Here is a 22654-nt window from a genome sequence, read left to right as displayed (position 1 = left end):
ATATGTTTTACATGTTTGTATCAATAAGAATATTTTCCCTTCCTTTCACATTTTATTTTTTGTTATTTTTCATCTGCATACTTTTTAAAGCATATGGATTTAACTGAGATACCAGAATGCCAAATGAAAAGTACTGATGTGAATCATTTAATCTTCTGAATCTTAGTTTTCTCATTTTAAAACAAGCTCTAGGGGCTTTTAATTTGAGGATTATGTGGATTTTATTTATCTAAATTATATATCTCATCCAGTCAGTTGTGATGTGTACTTAGTTAAACAGCTGAATAAATGAGCTATTAAGTGCTATGTCTTGTGAAAGAGAGAGTGTATGTTTACCATGAAATTAAAATGCATTTTTAAAACTTTTAATTGGAGAAATACAGTATACATAAAGGAATGTGCATCATGTAAATGTACACGTTAGTAAATTATTGAAAAGGGAAGACTCATGTAACTGTCACCCAAGCCGAGAGGTAGAATATTGTCATTACCCTCAAATTCCCGGGCTGCCCCTCCTTATCACAGCCCACCCAGTGTCACCTCTCTTCACTCTGGAGATGGTCCTTCTCTTGCCTTTTATGGTAATTCATATCTTGCTTTGTTTTCATAATTTTATACTTGAGAATGCCTCTTTATAAAATATAGTTCAGTCTTGTTTCTATTTGGAAACAAATGGAAGCCTATACTGTCTGTTTTTGTCTGACATTTTTTTGTTCAAAATTATAGGTTATTTTAACACTTAATTGTTCAGTTTGATGCATGTTAACAATTGTATACACTCATATAACCACCAGCCAAGAAAAGATATAAAACATTTCCTTCACCCGAGAAAGTTTACTCATGCTATTTTCCGGTCAATCCCCACTCCCACCCTAAGCAACCACTTTCTGATTTCCATCACTATAGATTAGGTTTGCCTATTCTGGGAGTGGAATTTCTGAGTCATAGGGTAGAAGTTTAACTTTATTAGAAACTTCCAAATAGTACACAAAAGTGGTTGTACAATTTTGCATTCCCATCAGTGCCAACATTTAGTGTTATTCTTTTTTTTTTTTTCCCGCGGTGAGGAAGATTGGCCCTGAGCTAACATCTGTTGCCAATCTTCCTCTTTTTGCTTGAGGAAGATGGTCCCTGAGCTAACATCTGTGCCAGTCTTCCTCTATTTTGTATATGAGATGCTGCCACAGCGTGGCTTGATGAGTGGTGTGTAGGTTCACGCCCAGGTTCCGAACCCGTGAACCGCGGGATCCTGAAGTGGAGCATGCGAACTCAACCACCACGCCATTGGGCCAGCTCTGTGTTGTTCTTTTTTGTAAATTTAGTCCTTTTAATAGGATAAAATGGTATGTCATTGTAGATTTCATTTGCATTTCCCTGATAACTAATGATGTTGAGTAACTTTCCATGTGCTTTTTGACCACATGTATATATTATTTTGTAGTTCAAGTCTTTTGTCCGTTTTTAATTGGATTGTTTATCTTTTTTTGTGATTTAAAGAAGTTCTTACATATTCTGGATACAAATCCATTGTTAGATTTACGTGCTGTGGAATAGTTTTTTCCCACTTAGCGTTAAGACTGTCTTTTGAGCAGAAACTTTTAACTTGATGAAGTTCAATTTATCAATTTTTCTTTTGTGGTTAGTGGGTTTTGTGTCCTGTCTATGATATATCTCAAACTAGTTTTTAAGTATGGAGTGAAAAGGGGGTCAAAGAAAATTTTTTCATATGATATTCAATGATTTCAGTGTCATCTATTGAAAACACTATTTCTCATTTGATTAGCTTGGTCCCTTGGTTGAAATTCAGTTGACTGTATATAAGTGGGTCTATTTCTGAACTTCTTTTTCCGTTTATCTCTTTTTCTGTCCTCATGCCAATACCACACTATCTTGATTAGTATAGTTTTGTAATAAATAGAGTAAGATCTCCAACTTTTTGAGATACTTTGAACTATTTTAGATGTTTTGCATTTCTACGTAAATTTTAGGATTATCTTGTCTAAATCTTTGTAAAGATTTATGGGATTTTAATAAATGTTAGGAATCTATAGATCAATTTAGGGAGAATGAAAATCTTAACAATATTGAGATGCCAACCCACTAAAATTTTATATATCTCCATTTATTTAGGTCTTTAATTTCTCTCAGCAGTATTTTGTAGCTGTCAATGTAGAAGTCTTGCACATCTTTCATTATATTTTTCCTATATGTTTATTTATGCTATTGTGATTGGTAATTATTTTTTATTTATTTTTATTTATTTATTTTTTGTGAGGAAGATCAGCCCTGGAGCTAACATCCATGCCAATCCTCCTCTATTTTGCTGAAGAAGACCAGCCCTGAGCTAACATCTATTGCCTGTCCTCCTCCTTTTTTTCCCTTTTTCTCCCCAAGGCTCCAGTAGATAGTTGTATGTCATAGTTGCACATCCTTTCTAGTTGCTGTATGTGGGACGCGGCCTCAGCGTGGCTGGAGAAGTGGTGCATCGGTGCCTGCCTGGGATCCGAGCCTGGGCCGCCAGTAGCTGGGCACGTGCACTTAACCGCCAAGCCACGGGGCCGGCCCCGGTAATTATTTTTAATTTGCTTTCCAGTTATTTGTTGCAAGCATTAGGTACATAATTGCTTTTTTTTTTGTTTTTGAGGAAGGTTGGCCCTGAGCTAACATCTGTTGCCAATCTTCCTCCTTTTTTCTTTTTTTCTCCCCAAAGCCCCAGTAGATAGTTGTATGTCAAAGTTGTACATTCTTCTAGTTGCTCTATGTGGGATGCGGCCTCAGTGCGGCTTGATGAGCGGTGTGGAGGATCAAACCGTTGAACGCCGGCTGCCAAAGCAGAGCATGCAAACTTAAGCACTATACCACCAGGCCGGCATCCATAATTGATTTTTGAATATGCTTTCATGTATTCAAATATACTTTGGGGGATTCTTGGAGCTGGCCCAGCAGCATAGTATATATATGTATGGTGCATATATATATATGCGCACGTGCACACACACACACACAGACACACACTTTGGGGTATTCTTATAACCTTGATAACTTTAGTTTTTCTTTCTAACAAATTTTTTTAGATTCTGTAGCATATTTTACGTATAGAATTTTGTTATCTGCAAATAATGACACAGTTTACTCTTTTCCCCCAATCTTTCTGTCTTTTTTTCTTTTTCTTGCTTTATTGCACAGACCAGGACCTCTGTTACAATGAAGTGAGTGCGAACACCTGTGTGCTGTTCCTGATCTTGGGGAGAAAGCATTCAATTTTTTACCATTAAGTATGATGTTAGTTGTAGGTTTTTGGTAAATGCCCTTTATTAGATTTAGAAAGCTTCCATTTACTCCTAGTTTGCTTTGAGTTTTTATTTATTTATTTTTTTTGTGAGGAAGATCAGCCCTGAGCTAACATCCATGCTAATCCTCCTCTTTTTGCTGAGGAAGACTGGCTCTGAGCTAACATCTGTTGCCAATCTTCCTCCTTTTTTTTCCCCCAAAGCCCCAGTAGATAGTTGTATGTCATAGTTGCACATCCCTCTAGTTGCTGTATGTGGGACGCAGCCTCAGCATGGCCGGACAAGCGGTGCGTTGGTGCGCGCCCGGGATCCGAACCCGGGCCACCAGTAATGGAGCGCGCGCACTTAACCGCTAAACCACGGGGCGGGCCCTTTTTTTTTTTTTTAAATCATGCTACCTCAGTTTTGGTTTTGGTTTGTTTTGTTTTATTTTTGAGGAAGATTGGCCCTGCGCTAACATCTGTTGCCAATCTTCCTCTTTTTTCTCCCCAAAGCCCCACTATATAGTTGTGTATCATAGTTGTAGAGTTGTGGCTCTTCTGTATGGGACACCACCTCAGCATGGCTTAATGAGCGCTGAGTAGGTCCGCACCCAGGATCCGAACCGTCGAACCCCGGGCTGCTAAAGTGTAATGCGTGAACTTAACTGCTGTGCCACCAGGCTGGCCCATTGCTTTGAGTTTTTTTTTGTTTTAATCGTAAATGTGTTTTGAATTTTGTAAAATACTTTTTCTGCATCTATTGAGATGATGAGATAATTTTTCTTTGTTCTATTAACAAGGTGAATTACATTAATTGATTTTTGAAGGTTGAGTTCACCTTCCATTACCTGGGTAAAATCCCTCTGATCATGTTGTATTACCCTTTCCATGTATTATGGGATTTTATTTGCTGGTATTTTGTATTTTGTATTTATGTTCATGAGGTATATTGATTTATAGTTTTCTTTTCTTGTAATATTTTTGTCAAATCTTAGTATCTGGATTATGCTGACCTCTGGGCTTGGAGTTTTCTTTGTGGGAAGGATTTTTGTTGGTGGTGGTTTATTTGTTTTAATTACAAATTCTATGTCTTTAATAGTCATGATACTATTTAAGTTTTCTATGTCTTCTTGGGTCGTTTTGGGTAATTTGTGTTTCTTATTGAATATGTTTGTTTTATTTAAGTTTAATTAATTGGGATAAAATTATAATATTCTTCTATTACTATTTTTATCATTTTATTGCCTGTAGGTTCTGTAATGATAGTAATATGTGTTCTCTCTCTCTCTTCTCAGCTTCTCTCTCTGTCTCTTTTTTGATCAGTCTCTCTGAGGCAGCTCATTTTTTAATAACCTATGAGCTAAATATGGTTTTTGAAAACAACAAAAAAGAAGAATATGCAACAGAGATCATATGTTGCTTACAAAGCCTAAAATATTACTGTTAACTTTACATAAAAAGTTTGCCAACCCTTGCTCTGTTGGTTTAACAGTATAATTTATCTTATTTTTATTGTTTTATTTATTGTACTTATTTTAGGTTTAATTTTTGCTGCTTTTTCTAGCTTCTTAAAGTAAAAGCTGTGATTGGTGATATCATAGGTCAATTGTTTTCTAATATTAGCATTTAAAGCTATTCATTTCCCTCTAAGCAATGTTTTAGCTCCATCTCACAAATATTAGTTATGTTTTCATTTGTATTCAATTCCAAATATTTCCTGCATTTCTTTGTGATTTCTCTTTGGCTCATGGATTATTTACAAGTTGCTTAATTTCCAAAAATTTGGATATTTTCCAGATACCATATTGTTACTGATTTCTAGTTTAAAACTATGTGTTCAGAGATTCTCTGTGATTTCAGTTCTTTTCATATTTAGGTTTATGGCCCAGCCATGTGGTCTGTCCCTGTAAATATTCCATTTGCACTGGGGAAAAATATGTATATTCTTGAGTTGTTGTGTGTAGTGTTTTTAAAATATTGATTAGGTCAAGTTGATTAAGTGTGTTGTTCAATCTTCCATATCTTTACGTATTTTTTTCTATTCTATTAACTCCTGAGAAAGGGGTGTTAAAATCTTGCATCATGGTTGTAGATTTGTTTATTTCTAGTTTTCTCTCTGTATTTGTAATTCCCTTTATTGATGGTGAGAAACTGATTTCCATCCTTATTTATTGGACCAATCTCCCTGCATATAACCAATCTTCTATCTTCATCCCTATACTGTCCCCTTTGCAGCTGTTCTCCATTGGCTCTGATTCACCATGCAGGACTGACCAGGCACCTGGATGCTCTCTCTGTCCTATTCAGGCTCTGGTACCCCATGCGGGGCCACCTCCCCATTGTAGGTCTACATTCCTCACCCTGTTCAGGCTCTGTCATGACACAACAGGCTGATTCTCAGTGGGGATATCCCTCTTATTCTGCTAGGGTTCTATCTTCCCATATTGAGTTGTACCCCCATAAGATGCTTTAATCACTTTATATTTAGGATTGGATACTCCATACACATTTCCTCTATACTTAGAGATTCCCTCTTTAGCCTCCTTGGGCTCTAACACCCCATGCTGGGCCACTAAAGCAATCTTACCTTCTACCATGAATGCCTACCTTGTTTGCCCCACATAATGACCTTAGGGCTGAATTATTCAGGAGGCACAGGAAAGTGGCTTTACCATCATTTTTGAAACATATTTTCACTTGGCATAAAAGTCTAGATTAATAGCTGTTTTTTCTAGTACTTTATAAATGCCATTCCGTTGTCTTTCTGCCTTTATTATTTCTTGTGAGAAGTCAGCTTTCATTTTTATCATAATTCCCTATACCTAATGTGTCTTTTTCTTTAGCTGCTTTTATGATCTGCTCTTTATCTTTGGATTTTGGCAGGTTGATTTGATATGCTTAAGGTGTGGTTTTCTTTGTATCCTGTTTAGGGTTCACTGGGCTTCTTGGACCTATGGATGAATTTCTTCCATCAATTTTAGAAAGACTTCAGTCATTGTCTTCACAAATATTCTTTGGGCTCATTCTCTGTCTCCCTCCCCTCTTCCTGGAACTCCAATTATACATATATTGTTTCATTTAATAATATTCTACAGACATTGGGCTCTGTTATTTTCTCATTATTTTCTCCTTGTTTTCCAGTTTGAATACCTTTTACTTTAAGTTCACAGATTCTTTTCTCTGCTATGTCCAGTTTGCTGTTAAGCCCATCTAATAGATTCTTCATTTCTCATACTGTAGTTTTCAAGTATAGCATCCCATTTGGTCCTTTTTTTTTATAGTTTTCATGTCTCTGGTTGCAGAATTTTCTTTCTTCTAAATCCAATTATAGACATTTTCAAAAAGTGCATAATCATAATCAAATTATATAAGTGCCTCTTAATCAAGAAACAACAGATTATTTTATACAATTAACGGGTATCCATATGGTGGGTTATTGTTCAGTCATTAGAGCTCATACATGTACTATTAAAAACAAATAAGTAAAAAAAAACAAATAATGGTACAGGTATGGATTAAATATCTCTATCTATATAACTACACATCAAAATATAGGATATTATCCCAGAGTGTCCATGAAGAAAACAAAGCTGAATCCCTACTTCCTTCTTACAGAAAATTCAGGAAATTAAAAGATTTAAGTATAAACAAAGTAAGTTATAAGAGACCAGAAGAAATATTGCAGTTTTATTATTTTAAGGTGTAGATGGCTATTCTAAGCATAAGCTAAAGATCAAAAACACTAAGGAAATAATTGATAGATTTAATTACATAAAAGTTTAAATGTAGAGGAAGAATGGAAAGAGAGAGAGAGGAGAGAAAAATATCCTTTGCTAGAAATGACCATTACAGTAACTCCTTACTGAACAAATTGGTAATTAAAGGGAAAGGATTAAACATTTATCCTGCCTTCTGGAGGATAACTAAGCCCCAGTTGACGAGAGGAAGTTCTTCTTTATAGAAGAATGCCAGCTAATAAATAGAGTAGACAGAATTAGAAAAATCACTACAACTCCCAATAAAATAATTCTTTTAGGCAAGGATAATTAATGGATGCCAAAACTTTGAGGCAGGGAAAAGGTTGTTGGGACAGGACCTTCTCAGAGTGGCAAAGTGTGACCCCACCGATTGTTATTAAGTGAAAGTGGGAAAATACATCTTTACAGTGGAGAGAGCTGGTGGTCGTCAGTGTAATTAAATGACCAAACTCAGCATCACTAAGGACAACAGGACATTATGAGCCTCTTGGTGTTTTGCAATGTGAGGTACGTAGCATCACCTTTGATGTATTTTGCCAAGATATGTAATTTGAATCAAATTCAAATTTTAGTTGTAATTTCCTGTTCATAGAAAATACAGAGAATAGAAGGAAAAGTTAAATGACACTTTGAGGAAGCAATTAGACAAACTCAAATTGTGGGACTTTATGCAAGACAACAGGCCTGATTTCTTTAAAGTTAGTCAATAACATAAAAATTGTCTAGAATAAAAGAGACTAAAAAGACATGTCAAAAATACAGTGCATGGGGCCGGCCCGGTGGCGCAAGCGGTTGGGTGCGCGCGCTCCGCTGCGGCGGCCCGGGGTTCGCTGGTTCGGATCCCGGGCGCGCACCGAAGTACTGCTTGGTAAGCCATGCTGTGGCGGCGTCCCATATAAAGTGGAGGAAGATAGGCACCGATGTTAGCCCAGGGCCGTCTTCCTCAGCAAAAAAAGAGGAGGATTGGCGGATGTTAGCTCAGGGCTGATCTCCTCACAAAAAAAAAAAAAAAAAAAAAAATACAGTGCATGATCCTTGTTTGAATACAGGTTTTGCTTGTTTGTTATAAAGCGCTAAAGGAGGTTTTGAGAACAATTGAGAATATTTGAAATATCTGAACTGGATATTTGATTATATTAGGGAATTACTTTTAACTTTCTCGAATGTAATAATGGTACAATGATAATGTAAAAGATTGCACTTATTTTTAAAAGATGAAAATTTAGAAAACTCAGTTGTGAATTGTCGTGATATATCTTACTTGCAAATGGTTTAGAAAAAAATGAACACACACTTGTATTGATAGATGATACAAATATGTTAAATTTTGAAGGCTGTGTCATTGGTGTTTATTATACTATGAAAAAAAAAACCTCCTAAGTTTGCAATTTTCCATAATGAGAAGGCAGAAAAAAATTAAGATAAAAAATAAAAGTTTTTTGCACTCACGAGAATAGGAAAATTAAGATAGTAGCTGATACTGGTGACTGGTCTTCTCGTGATCTGTTTATGGGAATCAAATTGACATAACTTTTAGGGAGAACAGCCTGTTGATATGTTTTAAAATTTAAAATATATAACATTCTTACCAAGCAATTCCATCTCTCAGTGTTTGTCCCTGGAAGATAATACATTGCAAAAGGATGCAAGGATGGCCTTTGCGATGTTATTTTTATTCTATTATTATGCAAAACTAGAAAGAACCTAATTTTTATCAATAAAGGATCAGTAAAATATGTTCTAGTACATCAATACAACAATACTATCTAGCCATTAAAAATTATTACTATAGATCCACGTTCACTGTATTCATTGACACAGAGGAAGTGCCATTACATATATTGAATTAAAAAGGCAGATTATAAAACACCACATATAGACCAATCCCTAAATGTTGTGAGTATGTGCATATGTTTGCTTAGAGACTGGAAAATTCTTTCAGTAGATGATCACAGAGACTATGGGGTTGGGAAATTTGGGTGATTGTTTAAAAAATTTCCCTTCTTTATAACTTTTTGTATTGCTTCAATTTTCTACCTGATAATTTATTAGCTTATAACCTAAAAAAGTCTCATATGGGGGAAAACTGGTGCTTTTGAAAACTGTTTAATGATATGAGTAACACGTATGATAATATCTAAGTGAAAAAAACCAAGAGGAAACCAAATCATATTTACTATATGAACCACTGAAGTGGTTCCCCGTTTGTTAGTATTCTGTTCATTTTGGGGAAAGTTAGCAATGCGTGCTGCTTCTGTGGTTTTCTTAGAAGCTGACTCCTGCAATTGTATATACTGCTGAGTTTTAAATGAACCTTGGGCTTCCAGAATAGGAATCCTTTATGTTCCATTCATTTGTTGGAGCTTTCCAGGCCTGTACTGTATAACTCAGCAGACTCATCCCTCATCCCCAAGCAACCACCCCCAGTAATCAAACTCTACCGCGCTCCTTGCAGGACCCCAAACCTGCTGGCCATTTCATGGCCTCTTTTGTCTGTCCACTCACCTTCCTGGCCTGGAAACTTCTATTCACTTCCCATAGTCTCTATCTATATAATTTAGATATTCCTGGTGAAGTTGAGATAGGAATTTAAATTGAAGATTAAAATGTGACTTGCTTGCAATATTCTAATCAATCAAGTATGATAAATCTTTGTTACCTAAATTAGAACAAATTGTTTCATAGACCACATGGAGTGTCAATGCAAGTTTACTTTATTGAATGCAAATTTAAATCAACTAGATTGTCTTTTCTATCTGTACTGGTAACAGGGTGCCCATACACTCAAGTGAGGCTGTATGCCTGGATAAAATTGGAATTTTTGGGTTCAATAATTTATATTGTATTTCTAGAATATATTAGTAAATTTAGAAGTATACTCTAAATCAATCTTTACTTAGCCTAATTACTATGTATAGATAGTAATCAATCTAAGGTTATTTGCCTATTTATCAACCTCTGGAATGAAACTAATATTGAGTATCTGCTTCTTATTATGTTGGATATCTCATTAGATGATGATATTAACATCCTGATTTTAATAGACGAAGAAGCTCAAGCTTCAGGAGATTAAATATTTGCTGAATATCGTGGTTATTAGTAGTAGTCCTGGGGTTTGAATACACGGATATATAATCATCTAGTCTATGCTCATTCAGTAATACCAGGCTGCACACTAGGTCCTGAGTACTCTTAGATTGATTCCCATGTCTATTTTGTTATTTTCAAGAGTACCCACTTAATCACAGTCATAAAACCCTCAAATAGAGGTAAAAATGTAAATTTATCCAATAATGCATAATTTTAAATATCTAATTATTTAAGGAAAGAGTTTATTTTAGTACTACGGATAGTTGGGGATGTTTATAGTTACATCAGACCATTTTTACAAAATTTTTCTTCTACATCCAGAAGGGGTAGTGGAACAGGTATCTTGTCAGTGTGGTAACCATAAATATTAACATTTGTGTTGGTGTGTTTTGCTCTCTGTTTTAGGCAACCTGCCCTCAACTGCCTTTCATGCACTCATATAAATCATGTGCATTTTTTAATAGAGGAGAGAAAGGGTAAATCATGTTTTGTTTATACAGCCAACACACTATACAGAGTTGGTTAGGCCACTTTACCTGTTTTCTCATTGTATAATGAAAGTGTTGGAGGAGATGTTGTCTTGTCTCCAACACTAATATTTGATGAATGTAACAATGACTGAGTAACTTTCATTTAATGTTTATTGATAATGACTAGTTCTCCGTGCCAGGGACTGCACTAGGTTCTGGAACACCCTTCCCAGTAGCCCCATGGCTGGCTCCCCTACCCCTGCAGTGTTATTGCTCAGAGGTCACTGTTTCATTGACACTGTCTCCTTGCACCCTCCACCTCCATCCCACCACCCTCTATTCCCCTTCTCTGTTTTATTTTTCTCCAGTCACTTTTCAATGTTTCATATAATATATAGATTTCTCTTTTATGTCTTTTCCCAAAAGAATATTTACTCTCTGAAAGCAGGGATTTCTGTTTACTTTCATGATGGAAAATTCCCCAGTGTCTCAAAAATTGCCTGGCACGTGATAGGCACTCCCTTAATATATTTATATTTTTTTTTTGGTGAGGAAGATTGACCCTGAGCTAACATCTGTTACCAATCCTCCTCTTTTTGCTTGAGGAAGATTGTCACTAAGCTAATATCTGTGCCAATCTTCCTGTATTTTGTATGTGGGTCACTGCCACAGCATGCCTTGATGAGTGGTGTGTAGGTCTGCACCCAGGATCCAAAGCAGCGAACCCCAGGCCACCAAAGCTGAGTGTGCCGAACTTAACCACTATACCACTGGGCCAGCCCTGACACTCTCTGAATATTTACTGTAAGAATGAATAATTTTTCTGAGAAAAAGTTTCTCAAGCTTTTCTAATCATATTGGTTACACAACTATAAAAGGATAGACTATCATCTTGCTTTACTAAGGCCAGGGAATTCTAGGACATCTCTTTCCAGAGGCTGTCACATTTACATCTTTTCTCCAAATTTGGTCTCCCATAGTCCCTTTAAAGTAATACAGAGAGATAGAAACATAAAAACTTAGAGAATTTTTATAAAAAAGTAAAATTCTTTCCTAATCATAGTTTTTCACAGAGATGATCATTTAATTCTGACATTCATTTATGTTTCCATTTTTACTGAATTGCCAACTTGGTTTCAAAACCTATAGATTTCAGTTGCATCCTTTATTGTGGTTTAAGAACATCATGTTCTTTTAGGCTAACCACATTTAGTTTGAGCCACTGTCGTACAGTAGTATTTATCAGTGTAATTTTCAGCAAATATTGTGAAATTTTTATAAATTATGCAAAATTATGGTTTCAGAATAGATGCATTGGCATTACCAGAAAGAAACTCGACAACCATAGTCATGCCCATTATGTGGGCACAAGCTCTTCGCATTTGTTCATATATGTGGCCGCAGTGGGCAGGCAAGCCAGCCAGACTTCTCAACAATCCTGGCAAATGTTGATATAACAAAAGAAACTGAGAAAAATAACAAACAGCTGTGTCTTTTTTGGTTTGTTTGTTTGTTTGTTTACTAGCTAGAATATGAATATGTATTTATCTTTCTAAAACTATTTTTCTGCCAGCTACACAGTTTGATTTCTAGGACAAGGTTGCAGATTTTGAAAATGTCTAATACAGTTTTGTTTTTGTAATGTCAAAGAATTAATGTAAAATTGTATTGGTAATACAGGGAAGAGCTAACATACTGCTGGAAATGAATTCAGAGCAAGATGCTAATCAAATTAAAGAACTATACTAAAGGAGATGGACCCATTGAAAATGGAGAGTACTATAAATTAATACCACCTCTAAGCCCATCATTGTATATGCAAAAAGCTATCAAGTTGTAAAGACGTTCTATGACAATGCACTTTCAACTTAGAGACAACTTCAAATGAAAACTTACTCTACTGGTTAGATTTAGAATTTGAACATGCACTTTGCAACTATGAAGTTAAAATTGAATGTATTTGCATTGGGAGAGATTTTTGATTCATTGAAAAAGGAGTAAGCAAAGACTATTTTGTTTCAGGTCCATTTAACCAATATTCACTGACTGCAGTAGCATGCCCTAAGCATAGTGGGCAATATGTAATTCTGCTGTCAAGGAGATTACACAGCAATTGGGGAGATAAGCATACATGCATGACTACAAGGTGAAGCAATGTGTTATGAAAGGGGACAGCAAATCTCAAAAGAAGCCTAAAAGAGGGAGAAGCGAGAGTATTTGTGGTTGAGGTTTTATTATAGACCTTAAAAGATGGATTATTATAGCAAAAGGTAGAGATGGCATGGGCAAAGGCTTACAGCTAGGAGAATTTCTGTGGCCTGTGAGTAAACTAGTGTTTCCCCTCTGCGTTCACATGGTACCCATGCACTCATCAATTGTAGCATTTATTGTAATAGATTATAATGGTCTCTTTATCTCCCTCACTAGACTGTAGTTTCCTGAAGAACAATTAAAATCCGCTTTATTTGCAGATTCTGTATTTGTGAGTTCCTATCCTTGCTAAAATTTATTCGGAACTCCAAATCAATACTTACAGCACTTTCGCGGTCACTCGTGGACGTGTGCAGAACAGCAAAAAGTAGGAGTTGTCCGATGCACCTGTTTCCAGCTGAGGTCAAACAAGGCTACACTCTGCCTTCTCTTTTCGGCTGCCATACTGACAACAAGTGTCCTTTTTGCAGTCTATTTAGTGCCACATTTTTCACAGTTTTGTGCTTTGGGCTGGTGATTTCGCTGTTTAAAATGGCCCCTAAGCATAGTGCCAAAATAGTGTCTGGTATATTATTCCTGAGTGCAAGAAGGCTGTGATGTGCCCTATAGAGAAAATACATGTGTTAGATAAGCCTTATTCAGACACGAACTCTAGTGCTGTTGGCCATGGGTTCAGTGTTAATGAATCAACAACATATATGAAATAAGATATTTTAAACAGAAACACACATAAAACAAGGTTATATATTGATCAGTTGATGAAAATGTTCTGACCAGAGGGTCTCAGGAACAAAACTTTATATTCTCCCTAGGAGCAATGGTTCAGTACTTACTAACTCACTGTCTGCAGTGACTTTATAGAAAAACTACCCGAGGAACACAAATTGACCATGTGTGTTATTTTTGTATACTTAGCACTTAGTGTTTAGTACATGGCCAGAGAGTTTTATGAGCAAACGTCTGAATATAGGGAATTGGGAGGAATAAAGCAGCTCATTGGAAATGTTCAATACTGAGTTCAGGAGCTGGGGCTTTAATACCATGCAGGCAATGGGAAGCCATGGGAGACTTTTTCTCCTGGTAGCGATCTTCCAGTTGTGAGCTGTTCAACAAGCGTTGACTGAATGTGCTGGGTGGTGTGATGGAGAGAAAGAGTATCTCCGGGGCCCTGCTCTTAAGGAGCTGCCGCAGAGGCTCTAACAGTTCCTTTAGTAAGATTAATTTCACAGGGATTTATAGGATGGATTGGAATTGAGAGAAATTGAAGACACAAAACCAATTACTGCAGCAATCCTGGTATGAGGTAATAAAGACCAGGATTAGGGTACTGGCAGGGAGAATGGGGATGGAGGGGGTGGATACCTGAGTTATTGTGAAGTAAGTCAGCAATAAATGATTTAATACAGAGGATGAGGGAAGAGAGAAGGAAGGGACAAAGTTAAACTCTGAAGGTTGCTACCCCTGACTTGTTAGTTCCTGCGTTTGCAAATGTTCTTCAATAATGTTTTCTTCGTCTAAGGTTATTACTCTGTACTGTGCTAAGTCTTTTCTTTTAAGACATTGATAATGGGGTCACAGTCTTTATCTGCTATAACTAAACAGCCGATGAATTATCTAGGGTTTGGGGTGAAGGTCGAGGACAATAGATCTGGTTTTGTAATTAATAGTGAATTTTTATAGTTGTGAAATTTTGCCTCGGGGGGTTCAGAATTGAATTACCTTTTTTTAAAAAAACTGAAAATGTGTGCCATCCCAATGACTTCCACTCTAATGACAAGTTATGTCCAGCATTGTATAGTTAAATATTACTAAGGCAAATTTTACTGCTACATTTGCCAGAAGGCAGGACAGATCATCATTCACTCCCATTCATTGAGAAATTGCATGTGAAAAAATACATGGAGACCCAGGGATCAGCATTAATTATGTTTTTAGGGGCATATGTGAGGCAGTAAGCTTTTTTAAGTTTGTAAAGTAAATCCTTCATTGGGAAGCACTTGGTGTCTTTCTTTACAGTTTCCATAAATTGAGAAATAAAACTTGGTTTTCTCTGAACATGATATTGGTAGAAAGCTTTAGGTTTAGAAAGCTATATAGTTAAACTTTGGGTTAAAAACACTTTTTCAATGTACTTTTCCTTATGAAAAGTCATTTTTTAAAGAGACAGTTTATATCATTATAAGCTATTTGCCTTACCAATTGTTTTATAAGCTTATGCAAAACTGATATCATACTTGGAACCTCTGGAATAATACTTTTTTTTTTTTCTGGCAAACTCATCTCAGATAATCAAGAAACGTAGATGTTTTTGTGTCGATTTTCAAGAAAGAATTTGAATGGCATTCTGAGCCAGTATTTATTCTATCTGTGGCTAAATACTACATGTGTTTAACTCTACTTGAGATTAAAAATCAAAGGAATTTTGATGTTCTTTATCTTTTTTCATCTGCTTTGAGTTTAACATATCTTTCTGAAGAAAGCCATGTTTGTAAAGGATATTAGGTTTTGTTTGGCCTTCTTCTCAACTGCAAGTACTCAGTGGACCTTAATGCAAGGTTATGTTCCCTGGACTGATTGATATATAAACAGAAGACAGATGGTGTAGAGATGATTCTGATGATAATTCATTTTTCAGTTAGTCATGAAGATGTTTTGATTACAGTGTGTTTAAGTAATTATAACACAGTCTGCGATGTTAGTCTTGCTGGGGAGAGAGCACATGGAAAACAAGTTACGTGTTATTCGTGCCCAACAAAGGATGCACTGTGGTGTAATTATTTTAATTCCGAATGCTAGATTAGGACTGGAGGAGTTTAAAATATGTCATACAGTAAGGAAAGTCAATTAAACGTAGACCAAATAAAAAAGGTAACTGCACAGTTTTGAGGCATAAATATTTGTTTTGGAAAGTATTTAGATGTTACTATATGAAAGAAACCAGTATTTTTACATTAAGGCAACAGTCAGTGTACAGCTAATTAAAAAATGACATGGCTTGATTTTAAGTTTATGTAAATTGTAATTATCATGGAGCTTGCTTTCTGTGTCATGAATTTAGAACTGACGTCAGAGAGCTGACAATTCAACAGCATGCTATATCCCTGCTCTTGATCAAGTTTTGTAAAAGGCATCCAAGCAAAATGTTGAAAGGAGAAAAACTAATTAAAATTGTGTGAAAATGTAGGCCATTTAAATTTTCATTGTCACGTACTAAGAATAACTTATACCACTATTTTTGGTTTCATGACAGGATAATCGATCGCTTAGATGGTGTTCGTTTGTTGTGGTCCCTACTGAAAAATCCTCACCCAGACGTGAAGGCCAGTGCAGCTTGGGCCCTCTGTCCCTGCATCCAAAATGCTAAGGTGAGAACAGACTGCAAATCAGTCCACTCTAGAATCTCGTCTAGTACTATATCGAATCATGTCACCACAGGTCACTAACTGCTTTTGACTTACTTTTGGTCAGAGTTATCTGGTGGAAAAAAGTGCTGAACATTTGTGCCAAAATAATTCTTGAGCAATGCCTTTTCCTGGTCAGTTTTTAAATGCCAAGTGAAAGTAGGCTAAGATGGCCGTGCTGACCGAGTTCTACCTGGCTGGTGCAATGGAAACAAGTACCCCAGGTAAATCTAGGTGAAGAACGGTTGACTGTTCTTATGTCTTGGGTGATAAGAAAATTGTGTCCATTTACCTGCTGCTTTCAGAAGTGCAAGGCTGCATCTATCTTATTTATAGCCTGAAATACGACAGTGAAAGATCACTAAGTTCTTTGTTACATTGAAAAAGCTGTATAGTTTCACAAATCCCACTTTTCTTATCTGTCAATAAAGACTGAATATAAAACCTATGAATAAAATTTTTACATGAGAAAAAAGACTGAATTGGAAGTTTCTGAAGTCCTTTAGCTCTTCGTTTGTAAAATTTATTATTTTCTTTAAAGATCGCTTTTCAGCCTATTTCTGTTATCTTTACTTAAAATCTTTTTCTATGGATTTAGAGATTTCCCTTTAAGATTCTTGTTGCCAGTGATATTTCACTGTTGAATATTTTTGTCTAAAGGATTTTATTCCATTGATAATTTTAACATGACTGAATATCATCGTAAATATTTGTGACTAGAAATAATATTTTGTAAAAAATGAATTGTGATGTATACTAATAGTAGGAGAGACCTATTACAAACTGGCTAATAGAACCAATTTTTTATAACAGCAAAAAAATAAAAACACCTCGAATGTCAACCTACAGGAAAATGGACAACAGGACGATAGTAGAGTCATACTGTATCATCCAAAGGAGCAGTGAACAATGAATGTGTTCATTAATATCAATACGTCTCATAAACGTATTAAGCAAAATAAAAAATTTCAGAAGTAGATATATATATTTCCTATTATATAATGTTCAAAGAAATTATTAAAATGCAAATTTTAAATGATATTATTTAGGGAGCAAGAAAGAAGCCTACTGGGGAAAGATTGTTACACATCCATGAAGGATATCTTCATCGGTTACTTGAATGGATCAGCCCAGTCCTTCATTCATAAACATGAACAACTAAGGACCACTAAATGTTTAAGGAAGACTAATGGTATTAGAGACAAGCCAAGATTAATAAGCAGAACTAACTTCAGAGGAAACAGAGATAATGTAAGGAATAGAATATAACATGAAATTTTTTAAATTGACATCCTCAGAATGACCCAAGGCAGAATACTAAGACCGAAGAGGCTATTATAAGAAAAGAAATATTGGGGCTGGCCCAGTGGCGTAGTAGTTAAGTTCACACACTCTGCTTTGGCAGCCTGGGGTTTGCAGGTTCGGATCCTGGGTGCAGACCTACACACTGCTCATCAAGCCATGCTGTGGTGGCATCCCATATACAAAATAGAGGAAGATGGGCACAGATGTTAGCTCAGGACTAATCTTCCTCAGCAAAAAGAGGAAGATTGGCAATGGATGTTAGCTCAGAGCCAATCTTCCTCACCAAAAAAAAAAGCAATATTCATAGATTAAGAAAAGGTTTTTGGAAATTAAAAATATATTTGGTAAAACAATAAATTTAATAGAAGGGACCAATACTAGGATGGATATGATTGAATAATTATCTGGAAGATAAATCGAGTAAATAACTAAGAATCTAAAGTAAAAGTAAAAAGAAAATAGGACATCAAAACACACAAAAATAAAGAGTAATTGAAGGGAAGAAATAGTCATATATATATTTATATATCTATAGATAGATAGATAGATGGATGGATATATTTTTTAAAGGGTTCAGAAGTTTCTGTAAACTGAAGAGTTGAAGAAAGATTCTCGTCTTCAGATTGAAGAGATCCGCTTAGTGCCAAGAAAACAAACAAACAAAGCTACCTACACCTAGACATAAATTCAAATTTGGTGTTTCCAGAAATTAAAAGAATGGAAAAAGTTACATAAGAACAAGAATCATACCAGTATTAGACTTAACATCATTTAAAATAAATTCTAAAAGAAAAGGGAACAAATCTTTTACTGTTTTTAGAGGAAAATACTTTTTATCCTGGAATTCTATATCCTGCAAAACTAGCACTCAAGTGTGAGTATAAAGTAAGGACAAAATAGAGACATTTTTCTTTTAGAAATGTCAGAACTCAGGAAGCTTATCTCCCATGAACCTTTTCTGAAAAAAATACTTTAGAATATTTTCCAGTGAAACAAAAGATTCTAAGAGAGAGAACAACATGAGTTATGGAAACAATGAGCAAATAAATCATGATAATTTATAGTTAAATATGAATTTGTGTTGATACTATGGCTTTCAAATTTTATCAAATTATTAAAAAATAATTTTTAAAAAAGTAATGGCATAAAATAAAAGCAGATAGTACTCTCACAGTCACAGTCTGAACCTAAACTACCAGATGATTCAACAAACGTGTCAAGTAGTAGAAGGTAAAATATAGAAGGTAAAAATATACTAATGGTCTACCTTTCCTGGAGAAGACTGTTATAGATACTGGTTAATTCTTAATTGTCATTGAAAGTATAAATTTAAATATGAAATTTAATATTATCATTGTTGATATGCCATTTTGTATAGATAACATTTCTACTTAGTTCTGTTATTGTGTGTAAATTGTGTCCTTTATTCTCATGGACTTCAGCTCCAAATCTGCCTACTTCTCTATGACTGACTTTAAGAGAGATTCCAGTATTTTCATATTCATTATTCCTGCCCAGGACGTCTGTCCTGAATATCTGACTGGTCTCCCAGGCTAGCAACCAAAACTGCACCACACTCAAACTTGAGCCACAACACAGCCTGCTTGCCTTTGAGCCCTCAGCCCCAAGGCCTAGACTAGATCCCAGCCTCCATGAAGAGCTCCTACTTGTTCCGTTTCTCTTGAACATCCCTGCCCTCTGCGTGCTTTCCACTCCCACCAACTTAGTATCTTTGAATTCTTCTCAAGACAAAGAAACCACAACACCCTTCTTACCACTCCTGAGGGAAAGACAGACTCATGACAAAGAGATCTCTGCTTGTGCACTTCTCTTACCAAGAACTACACTCTCCTTCTGTATGCATTATCGTTTAGGTAACATGAACGCTTGAAGAATTTTGAACAAGGAAGTGACATGAGCAGGTTGACTAGTTAGAAAATGTATGAGTGGGTGATTAATTAGGCTATTATAATGGTTCAGATGAAAATAAGTAGAATTTGACCTAACACAGTTGCAGTGTGGGTGAAGAGGAAGAGTCAATATAAGAAATAATTGGGAAGTAGAGTCAGAAATTGGTGAGTGATTGGAGGCTGGCTGTGAGGAATAGGTCAAGAGAGAGTTTGAGTTTTATGCAATTAGATTTCCAGTGTTTAAAGAAGAAAGAGGTTAGTGAAACAAAAATTTCATTTGAGCTTTTCTAAAATGTCCATTTCACATAGAGAAAATAAAGTTACCTCTGACCCACTGGTAGAAATTTGAGCATAGTTTCCCAGGGCTTATTCCATGGTTACCATTAAATAATTAAGAAGTATGGCCCCATAGATTAATCTGGCCAGAGACTTTCTTCTTTAGCTAACATGATCGTTCCTAGAGATGGTCCCTTTGGGGCTCTTCACTCTTAGTCATTCTACTGTTTTCACCATAACAATAATAATTTATATATCTATGTAACCCATGGCCTTTCACGTACATTATATCATTTCACTACACAACCACACTTTTTTGCTTCTGAAACTAAGTCTTCAGAAATATTTAATTACTTGCTCAAGATGAGATAACTAGTATGGTGACTGAGCCACAATATGAACCCAGTTCTAACTCCATATCCTATGCTATTTTCACCACAGTACAACTGCCACACACATCAGTAAGCAAGTTTCTACAGTGTTCTTTTCATATCCAAGAAGATTTTCTGGGTGATTCCTTTGTGAAGGAAAAAAACCCCTATTGCTCTTGAAAATACGGGATGTCCTTAAAGTCTTAGTGCTGTTTTAAGCTTTGAGAACTTCAAGAATGTAAATGCTAAAAACTTTGAAAAATATCATTTAGGGTGCCACTGTGGGGGAATATTGTAAAAATATCATTTGGTGTACCATATGGTGGGGTACCACTATGTTGACAATGGGGGAGGCTATGCATGTGTGGAGTCAGGGAGTACATGGGAAATCTCTGCACCTTCTGCTCAATTTTGCTATTAATCTAAAACTGCTCTAAAAAATATATAGTCTATTAAAAAAAAGCTTAAAAAATCATTTGAAATTTTCAGTATTTAACTCTCTTTTACGCTTGTTAATTTTTGGAAACACTGAAATAAAATTTTAACTTTAATGTTTTGTTTCAGTTAGTGTTGCCATCTTCAATGAGAGAGACTAAAAATTAAAATGTATTTTTCCAAATTCACAGAACTAAATAAGTGACAGTGAAAAATACATAAATTTTGAAGCATTTCTACTTCTGAAGTAATTTCAGCATAAAAGTGCACTAAGACTTTTGGGCCATACTATATTTATTTTAGTAAGATTTAAACAATGTTTTATATTTTATTGATTAATCCTTTTCACACTAAAGCCAAGTTAATAGTTAAAATCTATGAATTGTTGATCTATTTGTTTTTTCAATACTTATATCAAAAATTAATCACAAATGAAGAACAGGAAAAGTTTCGTTTTCTTTTTGATTCAGTTTTTAACCTATGACATAGTAATCTGAGAGTTGAATAACTTTTATCTCAGTTTCACCCAGGTATTATTCCCAAGGAAATACAACATCTTCTGTTAATTCCCTTGGTTGCCTTTAGGTAAGCATGAAAGAAAACTCCAGAATTAAAATAATGCTGGAGAGGAACATGTTACAGTGTTAATAATTAGTGATTGGACTGGGTTTATACTTCATGAGCATTTACATTTAAATTTTCATTTTGCCTTGAAGAACTTTGTAGCAGTACATGAAGATGATAAAATAAAAAGTTAATAATGATTTAATTTAATCTCTAGGCGTATCAAATAATGTCATTAATTCAATAACATTTATTTAGCACTAACTGCAGGTGCACATTACATTTTGTATGCCCATTTGTTTTTGCATCTTAACATAAATGTATAACATTTATGCATTTAAGTTTCTAGTGTTAAAAAACAGAATGAGGTTAAGTGAAACAAAAGTTTCATTTGAGCTTTTCTAGAATGTTCTTTCATATAGGGAGAGAAAATAAAGGTACCTCTCACCTATTGTAGAAGTTTGAGACTAGTTCCCCAGGGATGTGTTTTATACTTGACTTGGTATCATAGTTTTAAAGGGCAATGTTTTCTTTTCCTTGGTAGTACGTAAAATAATAGTGCATTTTACAATCAACTGCCTTGTGGATTAGCTAAAATAATATGGGTTAAGATACTTGCAAATGTCCCTATGCATGGTGATTATGTGTGCATGGAACTCTTTTAGGGTCTCTTGTGTCTTACTTTATATCACCATTCCAAACTTATCCCACTTAATTATTTTCGGTTTAGCATTTTCAAGTAGCATTTTGTATATTCTCCTACTGTGAGGTGAATAAAAATTCTTTTCTAATAAGAATGTAAATTCTGAGGGAGAGTAGAGGCAGAAAACATTTCTTGAATATGCTGGGCATCTAGCTGCAGTAAAATAATGGAACCAGAAGAGATCTTGCCAGATGTTTTGGTCTATTCTTCCCCATCCCTCCCTCATTCAGGTAAGTTAATGACTCAGCTTTCTAGGAAAGATTACCTTTTATTTTGTAAGAAAGCATTTCCACATTTTTTCACATAAGATGCTTTTGCAAGTAATTTTGGACTTATTAACTTCCGAATCATAGGATTTGGCATCATTTTGACATAAATAACTTCTTTGTGTGTGGATTAGGGGCACTGACAGTAATGCTGCAGAAACCAGCTCTTGTCAGTTATAGCTAAGAGCAATGCAAATAGGAAGAAAGCACAAGCCATATCCTCAGACAAGTCATTGCTCCTTCAGGGTCCCTGCCACGTCTTTCAGGCATCGGGAAACCTAAGTGCACTATGTATGTGTCCGTGTGGAATAGATGTGGGGAGATGTCAACTGTTGGAAACAGATGGTATCCAGTTTTTACATTGTTTAACGGCATACACGGTAGAACACATTTTCACATCTATCTGTTAAGAAAATGAGATGTGAAAATTACTTCTAGTGAATGTATTGCATCTTTTCTTGCTGGGAAATATTTAAAGCTACCTATCAGTAGAATGAGCCAGGCAACGAAGTACCAGAATCAAAGATGTCAGTAATGAATTGTGGGATAATTGAGATGAGACAAAGACTCACGACGTAAGTCTGCAATGTATTTACATTGTAATTGTTTTATTATTAGATGCA

General features: G+C 35.4%; 2 protein-coding genes across 3 annotated transcripts in view; both read left to right on the top strand.

Moving 5' to 3' along the window:
* The window catches only part of ODAD2 (outer dynein arm docking complex subunit 2), a 182302-nt gene that overhangs the window by 90614 nt on the left and 69034 nt on the right, over positions 1–22654 (top strand). For both annotated transcript variants that reach the window (XM_058532680.1, XM_058532681.1), the window contains one exon: positions 16051–16165. In XM_058532680.1, the coding sequence (XP_058388663.1) occupies positions 16051–16165 (115 nt within the window). The remainder of the gene's footprint in view (positions 1–16050; positions 16166–22654) is intronic.
* MPP7 (MAGUK p55 scaffold protein 7) overlaps positions 1–22654 on the top strand; it is a 456322-nt gene that overhangs the window by 422492 nt on the left and 11176 nt on the right. The window lies entirely within an intron of this gene.

This window comes from Diceros bicornis, chromosome 36 (assembly GCF_020826845.1).
Source record: "Diceros bicornis minor isolate mBicDic1 chromosome 36, mDicBic1.mat.cur, whole genome shotgun sequence".
NCBI lineage: Eukaryota > Metazoa > Chordata > Mammalia > Perissodactyla > Rhinocerotidae > Diceros > Diceros bicornis.
Note: the sequence above shows the minus strand (reverse complement) of the source record. Positions and strands in the feature narration are given on the sequence as shown.